This window comes from Capricornis sumatraensis, chromosome 3 (genome assembly GCF_032405125.1).
Source record: "Capricornis sumatraensis isolate serow.1 chromosome 3, serow.2, whole genome shotgun sequence".
Lineage (NCBI taxonomy): Eukaryota > Metazoa > Chordata > Mammalia > Artiodactyla > Bovidae > Capricornis > Capricornis sumatraensis.
The window spans coordinates 54,174,074-54,198,208 of NC_091071.1; the positions used below are offsets into that span (position 1 = coordinate 54,174,074).

Here is a 24,135-nt window from a genome sequence, read left to right on the forward strand (position 1 = left end):
TATTTCTAAAGATACTATGAAATTTTGTGAAGTAAAGTGGCTCAGTCATGTCCAACTCTCTGTGACCCCATGGACTGTAGCCTACCAGGCTCCTCTGTCCATGGAATTTTCCAGGCAAGAATACTGGAGTGGGTTGCCATTTCCTTCTCCAGGGGATCTTCCCAACCCAGGGATTGAACTCAGGTCTTCCACATTGCAGGCAGATGCTTTACCATCTGAGCTACCAGGGAGGCCATGAAATTTTGTGGATGGTACTAAAGTCTAGTTTAAAGTTATCTTTGTAGTTTTTATTGAGAAACAAGGTATTATCCTCATTCAGAAAATACTGCTATTACCAATGGGATATGCATCTGAAAAAAAGACAAAAACCCAAAACACAAGATTTTGGTAGTCCACCTACTACCTCTCACATGGTATTCCTTGTAGTAATAAATTCATTGCTATATGTACCTAAGTTCATACAGTATGAACAGTGTGTACATACCTGGAAGGTTTAACATTAACAGTATATGTATATGTGTAGGTATCAGATAGGTATCTGTATGTGTATCAGAATCCCAGATCTCCACTTTAATATATAAAGACCAGTTTTTAGCCTGTGATCCTGAAAGCTCTTTATACAAAGTTCATTACACAGAATATGAATAGAACTCATTCCATACTATTGTCTATAACTACTTCTGTCACAAACTCCCTTTTGTGCTAAAATCTGAGGACGGATGCAATGCTTTATGATCTGCTACATGAAAATGTGATGCTGTAGATTCCTTTTTATCACATTCTAAACCACTTAATGGTCAGAATGGCTAATTCAAATATTAAAAAAATATAACAATTACACAATTTTGCATCAGTCCATCCATGGTAGGTCTATAAAGTGAAGTCGCTCAGTCGTGTCCAACTCTTTGCGACCTGAGGACTGTAGCCCACCAAGCTCCACCAATCCATGGGATTCTCCAGGCAAGAATACTGGAGTGGGTTGCCATTTTCTTCTCCAGGGGATCTTCCCGACCCAGGGATCAAGCCCAGGTCTCCCACATTGCAAGCGATGCTTTAACCTAGGTCTATAGTATTATATAAATTATCTGTGCAAAAAGAAGTTAATATAATTAGTTTGCATTAGAAAGATTTTGGCAAACATGGGATCATGATAGTAACAATTATTGAGTACAGGATAAAAAGTGTTGACTGACGAAACCCCCTAGATGTTAAAGAAAATAAAACGGTCTTAGGTTTGGGAAAATGATCTCATTAACAAACTAAAGGGAAATAAGGCTAAAGCCACAGTTCTTCTGTGAAGGGCTTACATTATAAATTCCTAAATCATAAATCTTTAAAAATGAAGCTAAGTCATCAAATAATTAAAATTAATTACAGAGACCTACTATGTTAACAATGGAAATTACACAAGAGCAATGTGTGGGGGAAAAAAAAACAAAAACTAGTTATGTGTAAATTGTCTTGAAAAACAAGTGCCAATGTCAGATTTGTTGTACCAAGACAGGGTAACTGCACTGTTAACAATACAGAACACCTTGGAGAGACTGCAGGTTCAGTTGCAGATCACCACATATTACATATGTGCAATATGACATTAATATGCCATAAAAGTGCTTATTACAATAAAGTGAGTCACACAAATTTATTGGTTTCCCAGTACATATAGGGCTTCGCTGGTGGCTGAGACCATAATCTGCCTGCAATGCGGGGAGACCCGGATTCAATTCCTGGGGGTTGGGAAGATCCGTGGGAGAAGGAAATGGCAACCAACTCCAGTATCCATGTCTGGAGAATTCCATGGACAAAGGAGCCTGGTGGGCTAGTCTATGGGATTGCAAAGAGTTGGACACGACTGAGCAACTAACACTTTCACTTTCAGTACAAATAAAAGTTTACACTGCAGCTTATTAATTTATTAAGTGTATAATAGTATTACATCTTAAAAAACAAAAACAAACATTAAGAGTAACATGCGGAAAAATAACGTTGATAGACCTGCTTGATGCAGGGAAGCCACAGGCCTTCAATTTGATAAACATCCAGTGTCTGCATTTTTAAACTGTACTTTGCTGAACAAGTCTATTGGAGCCATTTTTCCAAAAGCATTTGCTTGCTTTGTGTCTCTGTGTCATGCTTTGATAATTCTTGTAACATTGCCAACTTTTGCATTATTATATTTGTTTTAATGATCTGTGATTTTTTATATTAATACAGTGACTTCCTGAAGACTGAAATGATGGTTAGCCTTTTTTTTTTTTTAGCAATATCTTGAAGGAAGGAATGTACACTGTTCTACAGACATAATGGTACTGTACACTTAAGACTTCAAATATAGTGTAAATAAAACTTTTTTTGCAACAGGAAAAAAAATTGTGTGACTTGCTTTAGTGGAATATTTTGCTGTACTGCAGTTGTCTGAACTGAACACTCAAAATATCTGAGGTATGCCTGTATATGATTTAATTTTGCATTCTGATTTTTTTCATATTAATTTTTTTTTTGCATTCTCTGAGCGTATTTTTTTTCCTAATGGAAGACACAGGCAAATTAGATGAAGGCTGTCCTGTACGTAAAGAATCGTGGGTAATGAAAATTACTTTCACACTATAGCATTTTCCTTTTAACTTACTGATTAAAACTGGTTTTCAAAATCAAATGCTTGCTGTAAATAAATAATACCTCAAATTGAAACGTTTCATTATTAAAGTATTTAGAGCTTTTTTAATAAAAAGAATGAAATAAATCTTTCATAGAAAGTATAAAAGTATACTTCCACTGCAGATGGGAGACTTGGCTCCTGATAGTCTAAACCTTAATAATACTGAACTGTCAAGAACTCAATTTCTCTATCAACTGTGATGTTATCGCTGATTAAGATTTACAATCATGTTTCCTTAGCTTTCACAATTCAGAAACACTTTAACTTCTTTATGCAGAAAAAGAAACTAAGGTTCAGAGATTTAAAAATCATAATTAGGGCCTAGGTGACCTGACCTTTTACATTATCTTAACTGCCTTAAAATCCAGTAGGTTAGCAAATAACAAAAGCAGCACTGTATTCGTATTTGAAAATTTATCAGTGTCAAAGGCCCCCAGCCCACTTTTTTCGTGGATTTTTTAATAGTCTTTTAAACAAGGTTATCAAACTTCATCATACACGATTATAACACAATGGATCTCCACAATGGTGCTTAAGCGGTATTTGGTACAACTGCTTTACCTGCACTGCCAGCACACATGCATGCAGGTGATACTTAATTAGGTTGATGATCTATCAATTCAGTAATTACCCTTTCATATAACACCATCTATAGTCTCTTTTTGAGGCTAAGTATTTGTGTCACTAAACTCACAGTAGTGCTATCAGCACTCAGTCCTGTAATCGGTATTAAGAGAATCCTTTAAGTGTGTCTTTTGTGATAGTTAATTCTAATAGATATTTAGTAAAAATTCTCAAGCTAGAAATAGAAGACTTTCATAGAAAAACATTAAAAAAAAAAAGGTCTGTATTTGGAATTTATTGTATCACTGTTTATTTACAACTTTATTGGCAAAAAAGAAAAGGGAGTAGTTTCAAACAGTTTAACACAGGGCATTGCAGTTGATCTGTCAGATTAATGAAGTTTCATTTTAAATGTCCATCTAATTGTCCAAAGATATACAATACTGAATCTGCATATGCAGTTTCCTTGATGAGGTACAGGCTCATATCTTAGGCAGTCTTTTAAACATATAAATACAAAGGAAATAGAATCACTCATTAAAAACTGCATTAAATGAAGGGTAATTTAAATTTATGTTGTCCTTGTAACAACACATGCCCAATGAAAATCAAAAGCTGGAAAAGTAGTTTACATTTCCTATTTGAGTGGACAATTACAATCAATCATTTCCTGCAATGACCATTTATCTTTAATTTATCATGAACTACTCTGAACTTACTATGAGATGTAGCCAAAGTCAGAAAACAAGACGTAGGGAGAATATTCCTTTTTTGGAGGAACTAAGCTCTCCAGAATCAGCATGGGAAACAAACATCCTGTTGAAGAGTTTTAGGTGGAAAAAAATTAATATAGTCAATTTCAACTCTTGCTGAGTTGGCTCAATTTTTTCATTGACTTGTTTGGTGTCATTCTGCTAAATCAAGTGTGTTTAATTCTTCTTCTAGTTCATCCAAATCTTCCCCAGTAAACAGATTTTCATCAACAGGAACAGCATCGATGGCTCCATTTTCCTGTCCTTCCCCTTCATTGTCCTCTTCCAAATCACTTCTCTCACCATTTTCAGCCCTACCTCCGGAAGCTTCACTTAATTTGTTTTCTAAAAATAAAAATTAAAATCAATAAGGCCTAGAAAAAGAAAACACTAGTCCATCAGGAATAGTTACAGACTGATATACTTCTTTTCCTTTTTCCATGAAAGCCTTCCTTAAGATTACTCTAATAAGAACTGATTTTTCTTTTTTTGAGCTTATCTGTATCATTTTTCTAAACCTACTATAAAATATGTCTTTCACTGAAGACAGCCAATTGTTCAATGGTTCATACACCTGAGGGCAAGAGTTATCTTATACAACTCTGTATTCTTTACATGACCCAACAATTAGGTTTTTGAAGTCAACTTCCATGTATTTTGATAAATGATCATGTGATCTAGAAAATGTTCATGATCCAAGCAGCTACTGAGTTTTTGGTTTTACAAATAGTAGTTAAGTCACAAGAGTTGTAGTGCTATAAATACAGGAACATTTGTCATCAAATTGTGGGAAAAAAAAACCCTGGGGCTGTGCAGCTACTTCTTATGACTGACAAAACAAAAATGCTTCCCTTTCTTGTTCAATGACACCAATAATGAACAGAAGAGAATTTTCAATAGCTTAAAGTTATTTCATACATCTCTGATGACACATTCTTAGGAATTAAAACCTCTGAGGTACTTGCTATTGTGCCTATTACCACCAAAGCCCTACTTCTAAAAGGAGCAAATTAGTTTGCAATTGGCATTAAGATAATAGTCTGACAGCATTCTCAAATCTCAGGAGGGCAGGCCAGTTTTTCCAGTTATTACTTATTCCTTCAGTGTAAAAGTAAGGTTTAGCTTTTTTTTCCCGTCAACTTTTGTCTACCCTTTTCTTTCACAGCAACTGTGCCAAACTTAATTCTCACTCAAGACACAATTAGATATAAATTGTATTAGCAATCTTTTATTTCCAAATATACGTAAGTCAGCCTCCCTTCCATTCTTGTTCTTAATTGAAGTTAACTACTTACAGTTCCAGATTTTGATTCTATATCTACTGTTTCATCTTCAATTTTTCTGTCTTTTTCAGATCCTTTTTCTCTGGCCAACAGATAATATTTAGATTTCCTATATTCTAAAAGACCCTTCCCTCATGACCATGTCTCCCTCTAAAAGTTCTTAAAAGTGAGTGATTTATATTCACTTTTTCTCCCCATTCCTCACACTACTGTAGCCCCAATGAAAACTGTGTACTCTATTCTTACAATTCTTTCCCTAGTCATAATTATTTCTAATTCTCATCCGACTTAATCTTCCTGAAATTCTGTTCTTCTCAGTAACTTTCCCAAGCTTTTTCCTTTCTACTACTCTAAAACATTAATGTTTTCAGCAGTCTGTTCTAGAACATTCTCATCCTATGTATTGTGTCTGGGTGAAATCATTCACTGTTAGCTATGAATGCAGATGACTTTCAAACCTTTTCCTCCTGGGAATGTCTACACAGTATCCTAGACAACGCCACTTTTGATAACCAAAATATCTCATATTCGTGTGCTCCCAAACTGAACTCATTAGCTAAATGTCCAAACTCATTTTCATTCCCTTCAAGTTTCAGTTAACGGCTTCAATATCCAACCAGCCACCCATTTCCACAGCCTCCACTATTTACCAGCTTTATATTCAGCCAAATCATATACTTATGTTACTGGTCTGGTACCTGAGCCATCTAAGTTTGCCAAGACGGGTCTAACCTCCTTTAGACAGTTTCTTAGTTTGTAGAATTACACGAAAATTAGCATACTTACCATCCTTTTCTGAAGTATATGTGCTGAATCTTTCAAGACTGGCTACAGTAATACCTGTCTCATCTACATCTCTTGGGATGTACAGGCTTAAATCTATGTCATTTACACTCACTGAATCATCAACCTTTAAAAACACATAGAAAAGGAGTGTTACTAACAAAAATAGTTTTCATAAATTACTTGCCCTTTACCTCTGACATTTATCTTAATGACAGAAAATTAAATAGTGCCTAATGAAAACAAATGACTACTGCCAAAATTTACTTCTTTTATACACTTTTTGAGAAAGGAATAGAAATATCATACTTGATGCTTCTTCCTGACATCAGTTTTACATACACAATATATTTTAATCTTTTAACTCAAAGGCAGAAGTCAGAATTTTATGATAATCATATGAAAAATCAAAAGCTATTTGCTATTTTATTAAACAATATAGTTAATAGTTAAAATATTAATATTAATAATATTAAGTTTATCTATCACCAATAATTTTGCTGCTGTCTTCTGCTCCCTTCTCTGTACTTTTTAGTGTCTCTGTCTCATGATTTTTTTTACTATAAAGTATTAAACAAAATCCTTTTTTTGAGAGGGAGAGTAAAACATTTTACAGTTAATACACTCAAACATTTAACACTATATTAGGCACTGTCCCAAGCTGTATAAAGTATAAACAAGTATGCACTCACTAACTCACTTAATTCTCAGAAGCACTTTGTGACCAAAGGGATTATCATTATGGCAGTATTATGGATGAGAATGGAGGCCTAGGGTGTAGCTAATTTCCCAGGGCAGAGTAGGGATTTGAACCAAGGCCTCCAAGTTAGTACTCTTAACTATAGTGCTCTGTTGTCACTCTCTACTGTTTCTCTCAATCCACATGAGAAGATGAAGTGCCAAAGCGTGGTTCTTACCTCATCACCACCTGTTCCCTGGGTGTAACGGGTATCATCTGCTTCCTCATCATCATCATCAACCAGTTCAGGACGAAATTCAAACACCTCACGACCACTGATCTACTCAAATACACACATGTATCAACTCAGGACAAACTTCAAACATTTCTTAGTCACTGGTTTTATTTTTCAAAAGCCTTTATTTTTTTGGCGGTCCCACACAGCATGTGGGATTTTAGTTCCTCCATCAGGGATTGAACCCATGCCCCTGGCAGTGAAGTGTGGAGTCTTCACTGCTGGACTGCCAGGGAAATCTCTGCTGGTCATTGACTTTAGACATACACATAATTAAATAGAGATAAAATCTTCCATAATACAGAAATTATAAAATGAAAGAGAGAATAGAAAACCTATTTAGGATTTTGGGACATACCACTAATGCTTTCCCAGCTTTGAAGTCTGCTTTCCTTCTTTCTATATCTTGCTCAAGTTTATCAATCTTTTCTTGTCTTTTTCTTTTCTTCCATGCAAGAAAAGATTCTAGAGTGATTTTGGTAACATTTGGACCTAGGGCAGAACGCTGCAAAGATAAAAAAGTTAATTTTCTCCCCCTAAAGTTATCGAGTCCTTGAGTCCAAGAGTGGTGAAACATACTTGAAAAGCTGTAGTGGAGTTGTCTCCTTTCACATGTTAAAATAACCAATAAATAACTAGGTAAAATGGTGAAAAAATAAAGCCATCAAGGAAAACATCTAAAACTTCAATCTGAACACTAAGCATTTTCATGAATTGATGTACCAGTATATGAATCTTATGAAAACAATTTATTTGATAAGCCAGTGGCTAGCACTTAAAAAAACTGTTTCACAATCCTAAAATATCATGATTATGGCTAGGTTTACATTTTCGACATGTGAGAGTAATCAAATAAAAAGTAAGGAAGCTTTGAGAAAAATTCGTATTATTTTTTCCCTTTCATAACAACATGCTATTGTTGCCCCCAAGTGGTAAATATTAGAATTTCACAGTACTGCTATAGAGTTTTATGGTAGGAAAAAGATACCAGTTACCTCTCTTTCAATTAGATCTTCTAATGAAATTTCATCTTCTTTCTCTTCTTTCTTTTTATCTTTTTTCAAGACAAATCCAGGAGGAAGTGCATGACGATACATGCAAATATCACCCCCTCCAGGACATACCCAAAACCAGCCGTATTTGTTGTTTTCAATAGCTTCAAGGAAATGCTTGCACACCTAGAGAGACAGTATTATTAATACACAAGTAGTGGCTCAGGGTGGTCCGTTTCCAAGGTAAATGCTTAGGTATATATGGAACAGGTACATTCAATTCACATCTTTTTTAAGCTAACCACTCAGGTACAGAATACCTTGTGTACAGAAATGTAAATATACATTAATCTTAAAATACTTAATACAATGGTAACTTTCCTTTAGAGAGGATTTGTATAAAATACTTATTTTTGACAATGCTCTAAACTGAATTATACAAAAGGATTTGCTGCCATTTAGTCTTTGTAAATGGGATCCAAAGACTGGTTTTTAAATATGAGAAATTAAAAATGGTTATAAGAAAATAAAACCAGTAACTTTATTTTGGTTTGATCTTTTCTAAAAACTAACCACATGCAGCAAAGATACAAACATATTTCAATTATCTGAAATTACAGTCACAAATAAGAAGGAAAAATTAACTAATAAGCAATATTCTTTTCCTAAAAGGCTACAAGAGATAAGTAAAAACAATATTCTGAATTTTTCTAACACAGCAAGGTTTTTCACTTGTAAATATACTACAGAATGAGTATGTGGACATGAATGCAGCATCTGAGAAATAAGGCTCTGATTTGTAAAAGTATATTTCCTGGAATAATACTAAAACCATTATGTACCAAAAACTCATTCTGCAATTCATATGTAATAGTATTTTTACCTTTATAAGTAAATGTCTCTCTACCATTAAAACAGAGTAAGTTATGAATTAGGGTAGTTTAACAGTTCTCCCTCGATTTGTTTTGTACGAAAAGTTAAGAATTCTTATATGAAAACGTGTACTCATCCATGTTTAAGCAAGTAAAACCATCTCAGAAAATAGCATTTGAAGAACTTTAGTCACATGATTTTCAAGTAACTTTTGACCAAGAATTCTGTATAACTGACACTTGTATATTCCAAACACAAAGCCTGATCACCTTATCTTTATGAAATGATCCAGTAACTTAAATAATAACCTAGTAGAAAATAGCAGAAATATCTTGCCACATAACTCTCCCTAATGATAAATACCAAAGCAACTCAATTCAAGAAAAGGACATACTATTTGAGTTTTTGGTTTTTTCTTTTCCGCCTCACCGTGCTTCTTGTTCACAACTTCTTCCAGCTTTTTCTCATCCCAATTATCCATAGTATCTAAATAGAGAGAGATGTGGAGACTGAATACTGTTAATTTTGTTTACTGTCCCCAAAATACATTGCATATATCCTTACACAAGAAAGCCGTATTATAAAACTAATGACCTAACACATTTCCTTTAAAACACCAAAGGTAAGAATAAACACTGTTGTGAAATTTTCACCAAATCTAAGTAATTCAGGCAAATGAGAAGGTAGTACTAGAACAAATTGTGAAAGACAAATACAAAACAAGCCACTGGTTTTTAAATATCTTCATTTACTTAATCAAAGGCCATAATATGATAAATTCAGATTTTACAATAACAATAAACTCTTCTTCAGGACAAACAGTCCTACTAAGACTGAAATGGTCTTCAAGCTACTAAATATTTTAGTAACAACAAATCAAAATAAATTTACTTTAAGAATATATCTTTAAAAAAAAATACCTTTTTCAAGTTCTTCATCTCTTGCATCAATGTAAACGCTTCGCTTTTCACATTTTCTCTCTAGAGTCAAGTCATGAGAGAACTTACACTTATCTCCTTTAGTACACTGTCCTTGCTTGAAGAATGCACATACTACGGATTTGGGATCTGCACCTAAGTCAAATAGCACATGGTATTTACATTAAAAACTGCCAGATAACAAAGTACAGCTTCTTTCTAAGATATAATTACTTTTGGTTAATTTGTTATTTTCTGTTCACTGGTGTGAAAGGAAATACCACACACATAGGTGAATATTAAGACATTTCTTTGAGGTTCTTTCTATAGCATATTATATCTGTATTTGATTCCTTTATTCTTCCCAAAAAAGAGAGCAAGGGGGTAGGAAACTAAGTAAGCACATATGTTATTCTATAGTTACTTGTCTAGTTGGGAGTCAATGAGGTAAGAGGCAAAAGAGAAATATAAATATAAATGTACTTGCAGTGCCAAGAGTTTGGGATTTGCAGTTTTTATAACCACAGGTTTGTTTTGTCTACTACCAAAGATCAGAGATTATAAATCAACTAGTAGAGTGCCAAAATCCTTAAAAGTTTTCCCTTATGCGGGGTGGGGGGCTAATGGCTGGATTTAACAGTTGTATGACACAGCCATACACATATGAGAAAGGAATAATAAGAATCAGCATAGATAATTTTGACAGAGTATTACTTTCACAGCATATACAACTGACGAAAACATTTAAGAGTTTTCAAATATGAATTACATTGGTAAAAACACTTTTGAAATGTAAAGTTTACCTTTACTTATTTTTTGAGCAGCAACTACAGGTTTGAACAACTCATTTAGCTCTTGCAATTCTTTCTTCTTGTCATCTTTCTTCAACTTCTTTTCAGCTTCACTTTGTGCTACCTATAATATTACCAGGTATGATACATAAATTTGATGTAATATAATAAAACTGTTTTCACTACACAGTAATATCTGCATCACTGACATAACAAAGACAATCACATTTTACATGTATATAGTTCTTACTTCTTAATATCAATGTTATAATGGCCTTCCAGCATACATTAAATGATGTGTCAAACTAGTAAATGAAATTGCTAAATCCTGTAGAGCAATTGACTCTTATTAAAAAACCTATACATGGTACCATGCTGAGTTAAGAGCGTATTTAAAAGCTTACAGCGATAGCATTTATTAAGCATATGCTACATGCCCAGCATTTTTAGCAAATGGTTCTCACCTGGGAATTTCTTCTTGTGACAACAACCTACTCCCCAGAAATAAGTAGGTGCATCTTGAAGATCAGAGATATAAACATCCTAAAATGCACAGTCCCACACAAATAAAGAATTGCACCAACCCAAATACCTGTAAGTACCCTTGGGAAAAACACTGGGCTAGGTCAATGTGGGAGACCAAACAAAACAAAACAAACATGACATAAAACGTAGCTCCAGGCACACAATTTACATACCTAATGTGATTAGAGGTTTCATCCAAACATTTATATGTCAGGTCCTATGTTAGATGACAGGGAATACAAAGATGAAAAGACAAAGATGCTTATTTAAAGAAGCTCAGAATCTAGTGGGAAGACAGACATGTCAGCAACTATAATATAATACACGGTGCTCTGGAAACAAAGAATGCTTATACGTCTAAGAAAATTAGACTGAGCTAATACTTTATGGATGAATTCTTTCAATAAGCAAGAAATGCAGAAACAGAAGCTCCAACCAGTGCAAAGATGAATCAGGTATGATAGACATCAATGAAAAATGTTGACTGTATCAACAGGTGGACAGGGTGAGATTCAAGAGTTTAAAGTAAGCCAGTGACACAATCAGACTGCATTTCATAACAACTTTATGAAGAGTGGACTGAAAGGAGTCCACGAATGAAGGCAAGGAAAATTAGGAGGCTAATGCAATTGCTGTAGCCAAGAAAGCATAGGCGCTTAAAACAGGCATTAGTATCAAGGATGGAGAAAAGGTGGAAGAAAGCTGTTAAGGAGGTAAAACTGTTAGGACTAAGTGACTGACTGGACATGAAGTATCAGGAAAAGGGAGGAGTCTAGGATTATCATTTGTATGGTTAGTGATGCTAAACAAGACTGGGAATACAGGAGGAACAGGTTTCATGGCAGGAGGTGGAGATGAGCTCAGTTTTAGACATACTTGGTATGAGATGCTGACAGGGTAGAAAGGTGGAATTATTTAGAAGGACACTGGACATAGATCTTGATTCCTGGACAGAAGTGTGCTTTGAGATAAAGATTTTAGAAATAGCTGCTTACAGATAATAAACTTTGGGTGTGTATGAGATTATGCCCGGGCACCATAAAAAAGTATAAGAGCAGAGAACAGTACCCTGAATAGTATCAATATTAAACAAGCCAAAAGAACCTAAAACGTCTGTTAAAGGAATAAAGAAACATCAAAGAAATAAGTAGAAATCCAGGACAAAAAAGTATTAAAGGGAAAGGAAATTTTAGGAAAGAATTGGCCGAGTATTATAATAGGGTTAAAGACAATCAAAATCCTGGCTTTGATGATGTGGTCAGATGTGTTAAAACAGAACAATGAGAAAAAGTTTTCTAAAAATAAAAATTTAAGTCACTTTATTTTTAATAAAAGTATTCTTTGTATCAGACGTTTGTGGGGACCAGAACCATTTTTGCAAGTATTTATGTTAGAAATAAAACTATTGTTAAATAAAGTATGGTTTGTATACCCCTACTTGACAAACATACCTTGTGACATGGAAGAGAAGGTTCAAATTTAAAACACTCAGGTTTCATGGAGTTCCACATGGAGCATGGCAGTAAAGCAAGAATCAATCCCTGGCTGCTCCTCTTTCTACCCTGAGTTTCATCCCACCACATGTATGCGGGGAGACAGAAGGAGCAGAGGAGGACGTGGTTTAGATCCAGATTCTGCCCATACTCCCAGCACATACCCTCTCTGTGACTACCTCAGCCACACAGGCAGTAAAGTATATCCTAAGATGGACTTAGGGTAAGGGACTTTGAGGCCCTGAGCTGGTGTGGGGAGAAACATGTCTAGAAGAGACATAAAGTAGGGTCCTCCTCTGCAGCACAGGGTTTGGTGGGGGTGGAGGTAGGGGGAAGGGTCTTTGCCTGGCTCTAACAGTAAGACTGCTGCTCATTTCCAGTGTTAAGTGTGGTGGTTAAGATACCTCAAGTTCACAGATAAAAGGCCAGTTACCCAAGAGATTATCAAAAATGTATTACTTAAAGTACTCTCAAGTCCACAAGACATTTTATGGCTTTCTCAGGTTGATGACATTTTAAATTACCAGTCAATATACTTCCCACTGAAGAAAAAAAACAGGAAGAGGAAACATGTTTGAAATGAATCCTTACATTATGCCATAAGATTTACATTATCTTCTCATTTAACTATCACAGAAACCCTACAAGGGTAATTGACCTTTCACTGTACTACAAATTGAAGACCTGTGTCATTAAATACCTGGAAAAGGAAATGGCAACCCACTCCAGTATTCTTGCCTGGAGAATCCCATGGACAGAGGAGCCTGGTGGGCTACAGTCCATGGGGTTGCAAAGAGTCAGACAAATTTAAGATCATTAAAAAAAATAAGATAGAGGGATGCGTACTCCAAAGCCTGAGCATACATTTTTATTAGACCAGGCTACTAAGTCAGCAATGTAGAAGATCAAGCTTTTGGCTCTTGAGTCAAACCGTGTATAAGAGAAAGAAAAGTGCTGGAAGTACTAATCTGTAGACAGAATCAGTGATAGAAGTTAACTATCTTATGAATACATATTCTGGTATTTTCAGATGGAAAAAAAAAGTGTTTCCAAATTAAGGAAAAGGAGATATGGTGGTGAAAAAAATACTTTTAAAAATAAATGTCTGTGTCTATAAAATCCTAAACTCAAAGCGAAAGATCTACATTAAAAAATGAGAATACAGAGATTTGAAGAAAATGTGTCTAAAGTTTTTTGAATGAGTTGCCAATTGATAAAAATAATTCCAAAATTCATCTAGAAAGATAAATGCCTAAGAACAGCCAAGAAAAACAGAAAAGGAGTAACATCTTAAAGGAAAGGACTTGCCTTATCAGCTAACAGAATATGTTACTAGGCTACTATAATCAAAATCGATGTGGTACTCGTTTAGGGAAAGACAGAAAAGAGAATCTACAAATAGATCTGAATATATATGAGACTTTAATATATGTTAATAGGGATGTTTTAATCCAGTGCGATAAATGATGCTAGCTATTTATTTGAAAGGAAATATCATGCAAAATGAATTTATATGATAAATTATAGACTGTAAATAGTCAGAAAAAAAATCTGGGATAAACACATAATCTAGTGGCAGGGGAGACCTCTTTGACCATCTAAAAGAAAAGCTAGACATATCTGACAGTACAAAAACTAAAAACTGTTGCACAGCAAAATGTAACAGAAACATCACAAATTATCTATAATGTGGACTGTCGTACAGCAAAATGTAACAGAAACATCACAAATTATCTATATCTCTCTAACAAGTTGCCAATGAAAAGACAAAAAAACAAAAAAGCAGAGGATTTGAATAGAAAAGTCAAAGAAGTACAGACTCCAACAGTCAAAAAGCTTAAGAAAATTTTCAAACTCACTAGGAATAAGGAAAAGAAAAATGAAGTATCACTTAATCAGATTGGAAAACATTAAAAAGAGCTTTAGTACGTATAACTCATGTACTACAAATGAAAATGTGAAGTATTACAATCTCTATGAAGAATGATCAGCCAAACTTCTTAAAATTAGAAGTTCATTTCCCTTTATTTAGAAATTTGTCACCAGATAATTTATGCTACATAAATAAAAAGCACAAATGCATGTAAAAACACCAGTACAACAGAATTTCTTGTAGAACTGTTCTTAAAGTCAGAAAGCTGGAAACTAAGTGATTACTTATAGAGTAAAAAGATGGATATAGTACATCCACATCATAGAACAGTATGCAGCCATTAGAATAAATTAGAGCTATATAAAAATGGTTTCAAAGAATATTTAGAAGACACTGATTGCTAAGTAACCAAGACAAGATGCAGGTAAGTTTACAGAGTAGGATTCTGTTTTGAAACACAATTATAGCACCAAACATTTTTATCTGCAACAATGTTGTATTACATCCATATGAAGAAAATGCAGAAATTTAAGTTACTTACCTGACGTGGATTCTGTTGACCAAATTTAACTTGATGAGTGACAGCCTTGATAAACTTCTGTTGCTTTGCTCCTTTCTTATTCTTCAGACCGAAAGTTTTGTCCTAAATGAGAAACAGTACTGAAATATGTTAGCAATTTATATTAACGATACATTAGGATTCAATACATACTTAAAACTATCATCATTAAACTTGTTAGTCTATGATGCTTTTTCTGAATTGTTTTAGAATATCAGTATTACAGGATATGTAGAGTTGTTACAGCAGGATAATTAGTTCAACTGGTGGCTCAGAGGTTAAGTATCTGCCTCCAATGCGGGAAACCCGGGTTCGAACCCTGGGTCAGGAAGACCCCTGGAGAAGGAAATGGCAACCCACTCCAGTATTCCTGCCTGGAGAATCCCATGGACGGAGGAGCTTGGTAGGCTACAGTTCACGGGGCCGCAAAGAGTCGGACATGACTGACTGACTTCACTTTCAAGTAAGTAGGAAAATGCTTATTCAACAGGGTTTCTGATTCTTAAGCATAGGATATCTGAAAACCTTTACTCAGAGGGTAGGCAGGCATCCTAAATCTTCTAAATCTTACTTTACCTCAGAAAGCATTTTTCTCAGCAAAAAATGAGGGATTATGAACTCACTACTAACACATTTTGGGGAATACTGCATAAGCAGATACATTAAGTTCTGAATTGGTTTCTTGGGTAACAGGACTATCCTCTCTAAACAATTAAAGAACTCAAATTTAAAATGGATGCATTACTAGCTGTTGCTAAAAATGGAAATATTAAAATTGAAGTATTCCTAACTAAAAAGCAACACTTTAAATTTGGAATATTATCAAACAGTACTTTGGGAAAGCTATTAATACAATAGCAGCTATCACTTGTGGAATGCGCATTATGTGCACTAAATGATAGTCTTGTACTACTTACGCTATAGTAGGATGAAGAGTGTCCCCCCAGATTCATGTCTAACCAGACCTCAGAATGTGACTTTATTTGGAAAAAGGTCTTTGTAGCTATAATAAATTAAGACGAAGACACACTGGATTACATATCCAATGACTAGTATCTTTGTAAGAGAAGAAAAAGGTAAACAGGTTTAGAGAAGGCAATGTGCAGAAAGAGGCAGAGAGATTACAGTAATACAGCTTCCAGGCCAAGGAATGCCAAAGAGCTGGAAGCCACCAGAAACTAGGAAAAGGCAAGGGGAGATTCTTCCCTGGAGTCTTCAGAGGGAGCACTGTCCTGCCTGTACCAGATTTCAGATTTCTAGTCTCCATATCTGTGAGAGAATAAATTTCTGTTTTTTCAAGTCACCCAATTTGTGGTAATTTGTATGAGAACCCTAGGAAAGTAACACAGGAGGCCAGACTGAGTGAGCTTCACCCCAAGGTGAAAAGCCTATCAGGAAACCACCAAACACTGGTATCTGAACATCTTTTTTCCTGTCTTTCCTCTTTCTCTTGAGAAGGATCTTTCAGCCAGGACAGCAACAAGCCTGGCTAGAGGACTGGAAGAGAGAGCAGGTAGGAGAAGGTGTCTCTTAGTTTACTACATAGACACCTTAGTGGCTTTTTCCAGGATCACATTTTAACCATGCCTCCCACATTATTTGTGCCTAGTTACAGAAACAGAGAGGCCTCCTGATTTATAACCTCCACCCTCTTTCTTGGAGGGGTAATAAATAAAAACTATCAGCTATTTCTGTACTTTAATCCCTCAATTTTCAATCACTTGCCTTCTGCATTACCTAGTACGTGCCATGGTTGAGTTTCTGCAAAATTTTGCAGAGCAAATCCACTTACTTCTCAATGGCACACTCCTAGGTGGGCACTCAGGCCCAACTGCTCTGTTCTACAAGATCAGTTAACCAATTCATCATCCATCCACTATCAGTTTTTGTATGCTGAGGTTCAAAATTATAGATGTCTCCTAATTTCAAGTCAGAGTTTGGATTTCTTTTATACTCTTGTTTATAAGTGAGTTTCCAAAAGGAAGAAAGAGGCAAAAAGGTCTTAAATTCACCTGACATCTTTGGAGAGGCATTCAATCTGAAATAAATTAAGTGGCTATTTTAAAGCCTTTATCCTAGATATTATTTCTAAGGGAAGGGACAGGGTAGTGAGAAGAAAGTTATTATAGGTAAAGAATACTTACATACATATGCGAACAAACTGGAAGTGGAAAAAATTAATAAAACATATCTTTCAATGCTCTCAAGATCACAAAGTTCAAAAGGATTTTAGTTCTAAAAGATTATTTCTCATTGGGAAACAGCTCTTTGTTCATCTCATCTATATCCATCCATATAGCAAAACTTCAGTTTCCCTACTTAAATGCCTATGCTTTAATATTGCATTATGTTACAAAATTCTACATGAATTTCCTACAGCCTATGCATATAAAAAAAGGTAGTAGGTGGCATATACAAACTGATATTCTCTGTATTTTTTAAAAAATATGGTTGGCTTCCTTTGTTTTTATAGAGTTTAACACACAATCCAGTTAGAAGAAAAAAATGGTTAACGGTAAAGTGACGGAGATGACGACTGCATACAGCAACCAGGTGTTAAATGCCATAAAGTACTTTTCTGTTACAAAAAAATGAGGTCTCATGAAGGGAGGGAAAACCTCAGATTAAAGTATTACTAGCATGAAAGTACAACACCATCTACACATGCCTCGCCAGAGAAGAGCCTGTCTGGGGTTCAGTTCATGCTTTCTGTATTTTCTTGTATTTCTTGTAGAGGGGTATAGGCTCCAGATCCCAGAAGAAAAACAGTTTTCCAGGTTTAAATACACTGCATTAGCACATAATCAACCAGTCTAAAGAGATAATGAATGAGTTGTATTTTGAAAGTCTCTAATTAGAACTTGGAAATTATTGTTTTTTCCAGAGATAAAGGACACTTATTTACATCTAGCATTCACTAAATATAAACTTCCAAATATATAACTTTATTGAATCCTCTTAAAGATCATATTATCTCATTCTGTAAATGTGAACATTGAAACTCAATTCTTTTGAAGTAACACTGCCAATAAGGGGCAGGCTGTACAGTGTAATGATTATAAGAGTATAAGCTCTGGAGTTAGAGTGCCTAAGCTCCAGTACCAAACAGAACTGGACAAATTACCTTCTTTGCCAGTGTTCTTATTTGTAGAGTGGGTCACAACTTACTAGCATCTCAGGACTGCAGTGCAAGTCAAAACTTATTACAAGGAGGTGGAGCACAGTGGTTAACAGGAAGGACTCGGGAACCAAAATTCTAACTCTGCCACTTGCTGCCTTAATAATAACCTTCGGCAAGTTATTTAACCTGTTTCTCTTTCTTCCAATGCAAAAAGGTTAATCTTACTTACTTCAGTGAGGAAATTAAAGGAGCTGTGTAAAATTTCTCACTTGTAGATGCCTTGCTTCTCTTCCTTTCTTTCCACCAAACACTGAGATCTGTGTCTGGTTCAGGTATTACTTGAGTCTAAGCAAAGTTCTTGTTCTTTCCATGAAAAACTACTTCCCAGAGAAACCAGTTAAGTTACAGGGTCGGTTGGTACACAAAGTTTTCTGAATACTACACTGTGGACCTGATACACCAACAGTACCTCTTGAAAACAGGACAGTTTGCAATCTGAATACTTAAAAGCCTCCCTCTCCCTTCTTGAATACAGGAGAGACCCTTATCTCAAGATTAACCTGGATTTAAGGGTTGAGGGATAGTAGATGGGAAGACTAGAGGTTACACTCAACTCTAGGGAAATAGTGGTTCTCATTAGATTAATAAGGTTCCAAAGGTAAGGTGATAAGGAAGGAACAGTGTGTTTCAGGCATGGGAAATAAAATACAAAGGAGTTTAGAGATCAGGCAGTAATTCTAAAAGCATGGCTCCCAGAGGCTTCAAAAGCCTTAACATTTAGTGAACTCCAAACCTGACTTAAAACTGACACTTTCTCCCTCTTCTTCTTACCCTTAAGTAATCCTACTTCTTTTACAGACCAGCCTCTACATCTTAAATTCAGATATTTGAAAAAAGGAAGAGGGTGCGAGGGCAGGTCAATAATAAAGTGCTCAAAGATAACTCGAGTCCTCCTTTTGTTCACCAGTGTGAACAAAGGCCAGCACTGTTCTACCTCAGTTTCATCCCCACATGCACTCTTAGTATATTTTTTTTTGTCCATCTATGCAATGGATATTTTGCTTCTGGTTAATCCAGCTTCAAGTAATAAACAGTTGTCATTAGCTGAAGTTTTTCACTGGCAACAAGAAACACTTGTTTCTCCATCCTTTACACACCTGGATCCTGTCCCTCTAAGTCTCAATTACTACTTCTTTGCTGCTACAAGGCCTTAGCTGGACATCCTTTATTTGCCTGCCCTAACCCAGATTATTTCCCCCTTTCCATTAACAAACCTTCCATTTCCCAAAGCTGATTTGTTTATTAAATTTTAGCCAAAGAAAGCAAATAGTATATACCATTTGAAACAACTGTATGAATGCTTAACAGAACCATAACCCTTTCTGATATACTCATTGCATAAAGAAAGCGAAAGTCACTCAGTCCTGTCTGACTCTTTGTGATCCCAGGGACTGTTAGCCAACCAGGGTCCTCTGTCCATGGAATTCTTCAGGCCAGAATACTGGAGTGGGTAGCCACTCCCTTCTTCAGGGGATCTTCCCAACCCAGGGATCAAACCCAGGTCTCCTCAGCTGCAAGCCAATTCTTTACTGTCTGAGCCACCAGGGAAGCAAATACTTATAAATGCAAATGAATTCATGAAATTTTGGGGAGTTTAAACAGGGAAAGAAAAAAAAATGCAGGCACTATAAATTATTTTAAGTGACAGAAAGTAAGCACTGTATAAACAGTGCAGGTCAGTCTGATTAATTTCCCTAACTAGTTCTTAATAGTAATAAATTAACAACAGCTGTTATTAATTGAACATATGTCAGGTACTTTACATGTCATCTCATTTACCCCACAGTTTTGGAATGATAGGAATTAGCTCTATTTTGCTAATGAGAAATTGTGGTTTAGATAGGTCAGGTAACTTGTCTAAACTAGTTTGAAATTTTAATGCAAAATATGGGACTCAAACCCAGATCTATTTGGCCTCGAGATGGTGCTTCTTTCATTAAATTATGCTGCCTCTCATGCCTCTTTTTACTTCTTAAAGTTCTCAAAACCTATGTATGCTGCTGTTCTACAGTGCGTGTCTAAGACAGCGGCAGTGGAAGCAACAGAGGTTTAGAAGAGGGGACAGGTGGGTAGCGCAACCATTTATTTTAAAATTTCTTCAAAAGCGCTGCTTAAAAGTATATGTTCTACTTAACTATCAATTTTGGTGAATTTAGAAATTTCTGGTCATATGCCTATAAACTTTCCAAAATTAACCAGACTCTGAAATGTTATTAACCTTTCACATGTCAAATATAGACAATACCTTTTCCACAAAAATTATGGTAATAAAAATCAATTATCAGTATGAACCAGATTTCAACTGCCACATGTTCACTGTAAGTTTGTTGCAAAGTATACTTTACTGTCACTAAAAACATTATATGACTCAGCAATTCCTCTCCTGGGTATACACCTAGAAAAAACCAAACCAAATCACTAATTTGAAAAGATACATGCAAACCAGTGTTCATAGCAGCATTGTTTACAATTGCCAAGGTGTGGAAGCAACCTGCATGTCCATCGCAGATGAACAGATAAGGAAGGTGTGGTAATATATACTGTGGAATACACCTCAGCCATAAAAAAGAATAAACTGTTGCCATTTGTAGCAACATGGGTGGACCTGAAGAATATTATACTAAGTGAAATAAGACAGAGAAAGACAAATCACTTATATGTGGACTCTAAAAGTACAAAACAAAAAAAAATTATAAAAAAAGCAGACTAGCAGTTATGGGGGGACAATATAGGGGTGGAGGAGTGTGATGTACAAAATATTGTGTGAGATAAGCTCAAGTACAACATGGGGAATATAGTCAATATTTTGTAATAACTGTCAATGGAAAGTAACCTTTAGAAGTTGTATATAAAAATTAAATTTAAAATGTGTAGAATTAAAAAAATATATATATAACTTCATCTTAACTTTTAAAGGCTTTGGTAATAAAAAGCCTTTCTATTAACAGTATTCAAATTATGCAAACTGTACAAAAAAATGAAAAAGTGCTTTTCTGGATGAAATGGAATATACTGTTCCCTAACCAGGCTGAATAACACAGTATTCTCTACAAATCTAGTTTCGCAAAAAAATGATAAAACTTAAACCTACAATTTACAATACTGTGGTTCCTCTCTGGTGGTAGTAAAAATATAAGCAGCACACTACCATTTAAAAAAAATTTACTATTAAAAAAAAATCACTCATCATATATTAAATGTGGGCAGAAAGGCTTAATTCCACTATTCTAATATTTTTGGCTAAAGAATACAGCTGTCTATTTTCCATTTTTCTTTGGAGAGGTCTTCATTAATGAAACTAAAGTCCTCTTCTCTTTACCTTAAAAATAACCTTGTTACAAGATGAATAAATCCATAGCTATTATTTTTGGTTACGGGAATACTGTAATTTTCAAATACAACTGCTTAAAACAAAATTAAATATTTATTTAAAAATAAAGACTGTACACAGATAAAACTCAATACTGCATAAAGTATATTTAAACTGTCATGTAATATTTAATTCCATGTCTATATGTGAGTTTTACTTTGCATTATGGTTGAGTGTCTTAATTCAACCTCAGCAAAGGAAGCCAACAAGTGAAATGCCATCCCTAAAATGCCCTTGGTTTACATAGCACCAAATGCCATCAGGTAACCATCCCCAGAGATTTACCAAGTGTCCAGAATCCAGATTGTCAAAAAGGTACAGCAGACACAGATGTGAAGGTGACAATGATTGTTTTCAAATCGCTAGCTATGCTACTTCAAGACAGTTCTTAAATAGCACAAATTGATGTAAGAATATATGTTCTGCTTCAGAGCTGGAACTGGCCAAAGCTACTAGAATTCTAAAAAAGCATGTTAGTTAAATCCAATCAACACACTAAAAATTTTGTCAAATTTTGACAAACACAAGTTCTGATTAGGTTTATACAATGAAACCCTGAGGACTTTCACTGCTATTATTTTTCAAGGCTATAAATACTGAATATTAAAATAATCATTTACAAATAAATATCTCATTTCAAAACACCCAACATGTTTTTCGTGTTCCTAATGAAAAGTTAGTTATTCCAGAAACGAATCTCCATTAATTATTCAGATATATCTCATGTAGGAAAATGGTCATGGCTTTTCCAACTATTTCTAACGCACACGAGGAACTGTTTATTATGAGAGTGATTACTAGCAGGAATTCGGGGAAGGAATACCTTGTTTAGTAGCTGAGTCACGTCGGACTCTTGCGACCCCGTGGACTGTAGCCCTCCAGCCCTTTGCCCATGGGATTTCCCAGGCAAGAATACTGGAGTGGGTTGCCATTTCCTTCTCCAGGGAATCTTCCCGAGGCAGGGATTGAATCCGCGTCTTCTGCACTGGCAGGCGGGTTCTTTACCACTGAGTCACCAGAGAAGTCCATACGATACGTTTATGTTATCTCAAACACGGTTCACTCTCTTAAGGAAATTCACTGATACAGTCGTTGGACTACAAATATAAAACATTTAAGAACGTCAATAGCGTCGCTCTGCCATTAAAAGGCAATAGAATCAGTGAACTAAATGAATTTACATAAATATATAACAAATTCAGATACAACACAACTAGTGACAAGAAACCTCATCTCCCTTAAAATGTCTTTCGATTTAATTTAATCCAGAACCTATGTGACAAGCGTCATGTACAAGACGGTGTGATACACTATGAAAGAAATCTCCTCTCTTCATGTGACCTGAAATAGTTTAGAGGTGGATCGAAAAATGTCACGAAGAAGTAATCTGTTGGCTTGAAAGAAGTAACCACTACTCCTAGGTGATGGGTAAAGAAACACGAAACACAAAAGCTCGTAATAAGTCGACCTTCCAGAAAGAGTGTGGTCCCAGACAGTTCAGCGTATTTTTCTTTTTTAACACAAGCCTAGAAACGTCTTCAATTTCGGTGACTAGAGGACACAACCCTGTGAGGGCACTGGGGTGGGGGTGGGGGTCGTTTCGCACGGGAGTCCGTGAAGGCGGCTGTGTGGGGAAGGCGGCTGTGTGGGGCGGAGAAGCAAAGGCTGAGTGCGGGGGCGCCAGCGGCGTCACTATAGCGATGAGAAGCAGCGAGCGTCAGCAGGAGGCTGGAGAAGGGGCTGTGGGCACACAGAGCCAAAGCAAGGGGCACGTGGGCCCGGAAGATGCGAACAGGAGTAGTCTGGGAGCGGGGAACCGGGAGACTGCTTTCCTGAGAACTCGCGGCGTGAGTGGGGGAGGGGACTAGGTACTCACTTCGATAATCTTCTCCTTCTTTTTCTGCTCCGCCTTTTTGCTGCCCCCGGCCTGAGCCTGTTTCTTGGGGGGCATTGCGGAGACAGGTCGCGCCGGCCAGACTTAAGCGCAGCTGGACTCCCTCAGGGACTCTGGCCCCGCGGTAGGAAGAGGAGGAAGACGCGCGCCGCCGTTGCCGCCGCACCGCACGTAAAGCTACTCGCTCACGCGCCGCCGGAATGCGGCCTTTGCGACAGGTTGGTGCTGCAGAGCATTGTGGGTAGTGAGGAGCGGAACCCGGAAGCGAATCTGCGCCTGCGTTTAGGCAGCGGCGGGCTAGGAGGGGGCGGAGACGAGACGTGGGAAAATGCGCGTTATAAGTGCCGCAGGCTCGGTCATAGTTGGGGGGAACAGATTGGAACCCACTGCGTTTGTGTTGTCCCTACACAGTCTGTTTCGCTGACGATGTGCGATTTTTGCCCATCTTCGTCTCGGGTGGAGGCTCTTGCCGGCTGGATTAGCAGTCATCTGTATTATCTCCATTCTGGATGACGGCCGAGCATCAAAAGCAACTCAAGGCTGGTTGGAGGGCTAGGGTACGGAGTTAACCTTCTTCTCGTTCCCAGGTGGAGCAGGGCCAGCTTACTGGCGAGTGCGGCGTGCACTCAGATTATTGTGGAGGTTTATGAAG

At 36.3% G+C, this 24,135-nt stretch overlaps 1 protein-coding gene across 1 annotated transcript; it reads right to left on the reverse strand.

The window, feature by feature from the left end:
• Positions 1 to 3,561: 3,561 nt before the first annotated feature.
• Positions 3,562 to 23,628, reverse strand: ZC3H15 (zinc finger CCCH-type containing 15). Its single transcript, XM_068968168.1, has 10 exons — positions 23,466 to 23,628; positions 15,021 to 15,122; positions 10,601 to 10,712; positions 9,801 to 9,953; positions 9,275 to 9,366; positions 8,011 to 8,193; positions 7,374 to 7,520; positions 6,959 to 7,060; positions 6,045 to 6,168; positions 3,562 to 4,320 (listed from the first exon to the last, which is right to left on the reverse strand). Exons 1-10 carry the CDS (start codon positions 23,538 to 23,540, stop codon positions 4,130 to 4,132), a joined length of 1,281 nt encoding a protein of 426 aa, XP_068824269.1. The 5' UTR covers positions 23,541 to 23,628; the 3' UTR covers positions 3,562 to 4,129.
• Between the last annotated feature and the right edge of the window lie 507 nt (positions 23,629 to 24,135).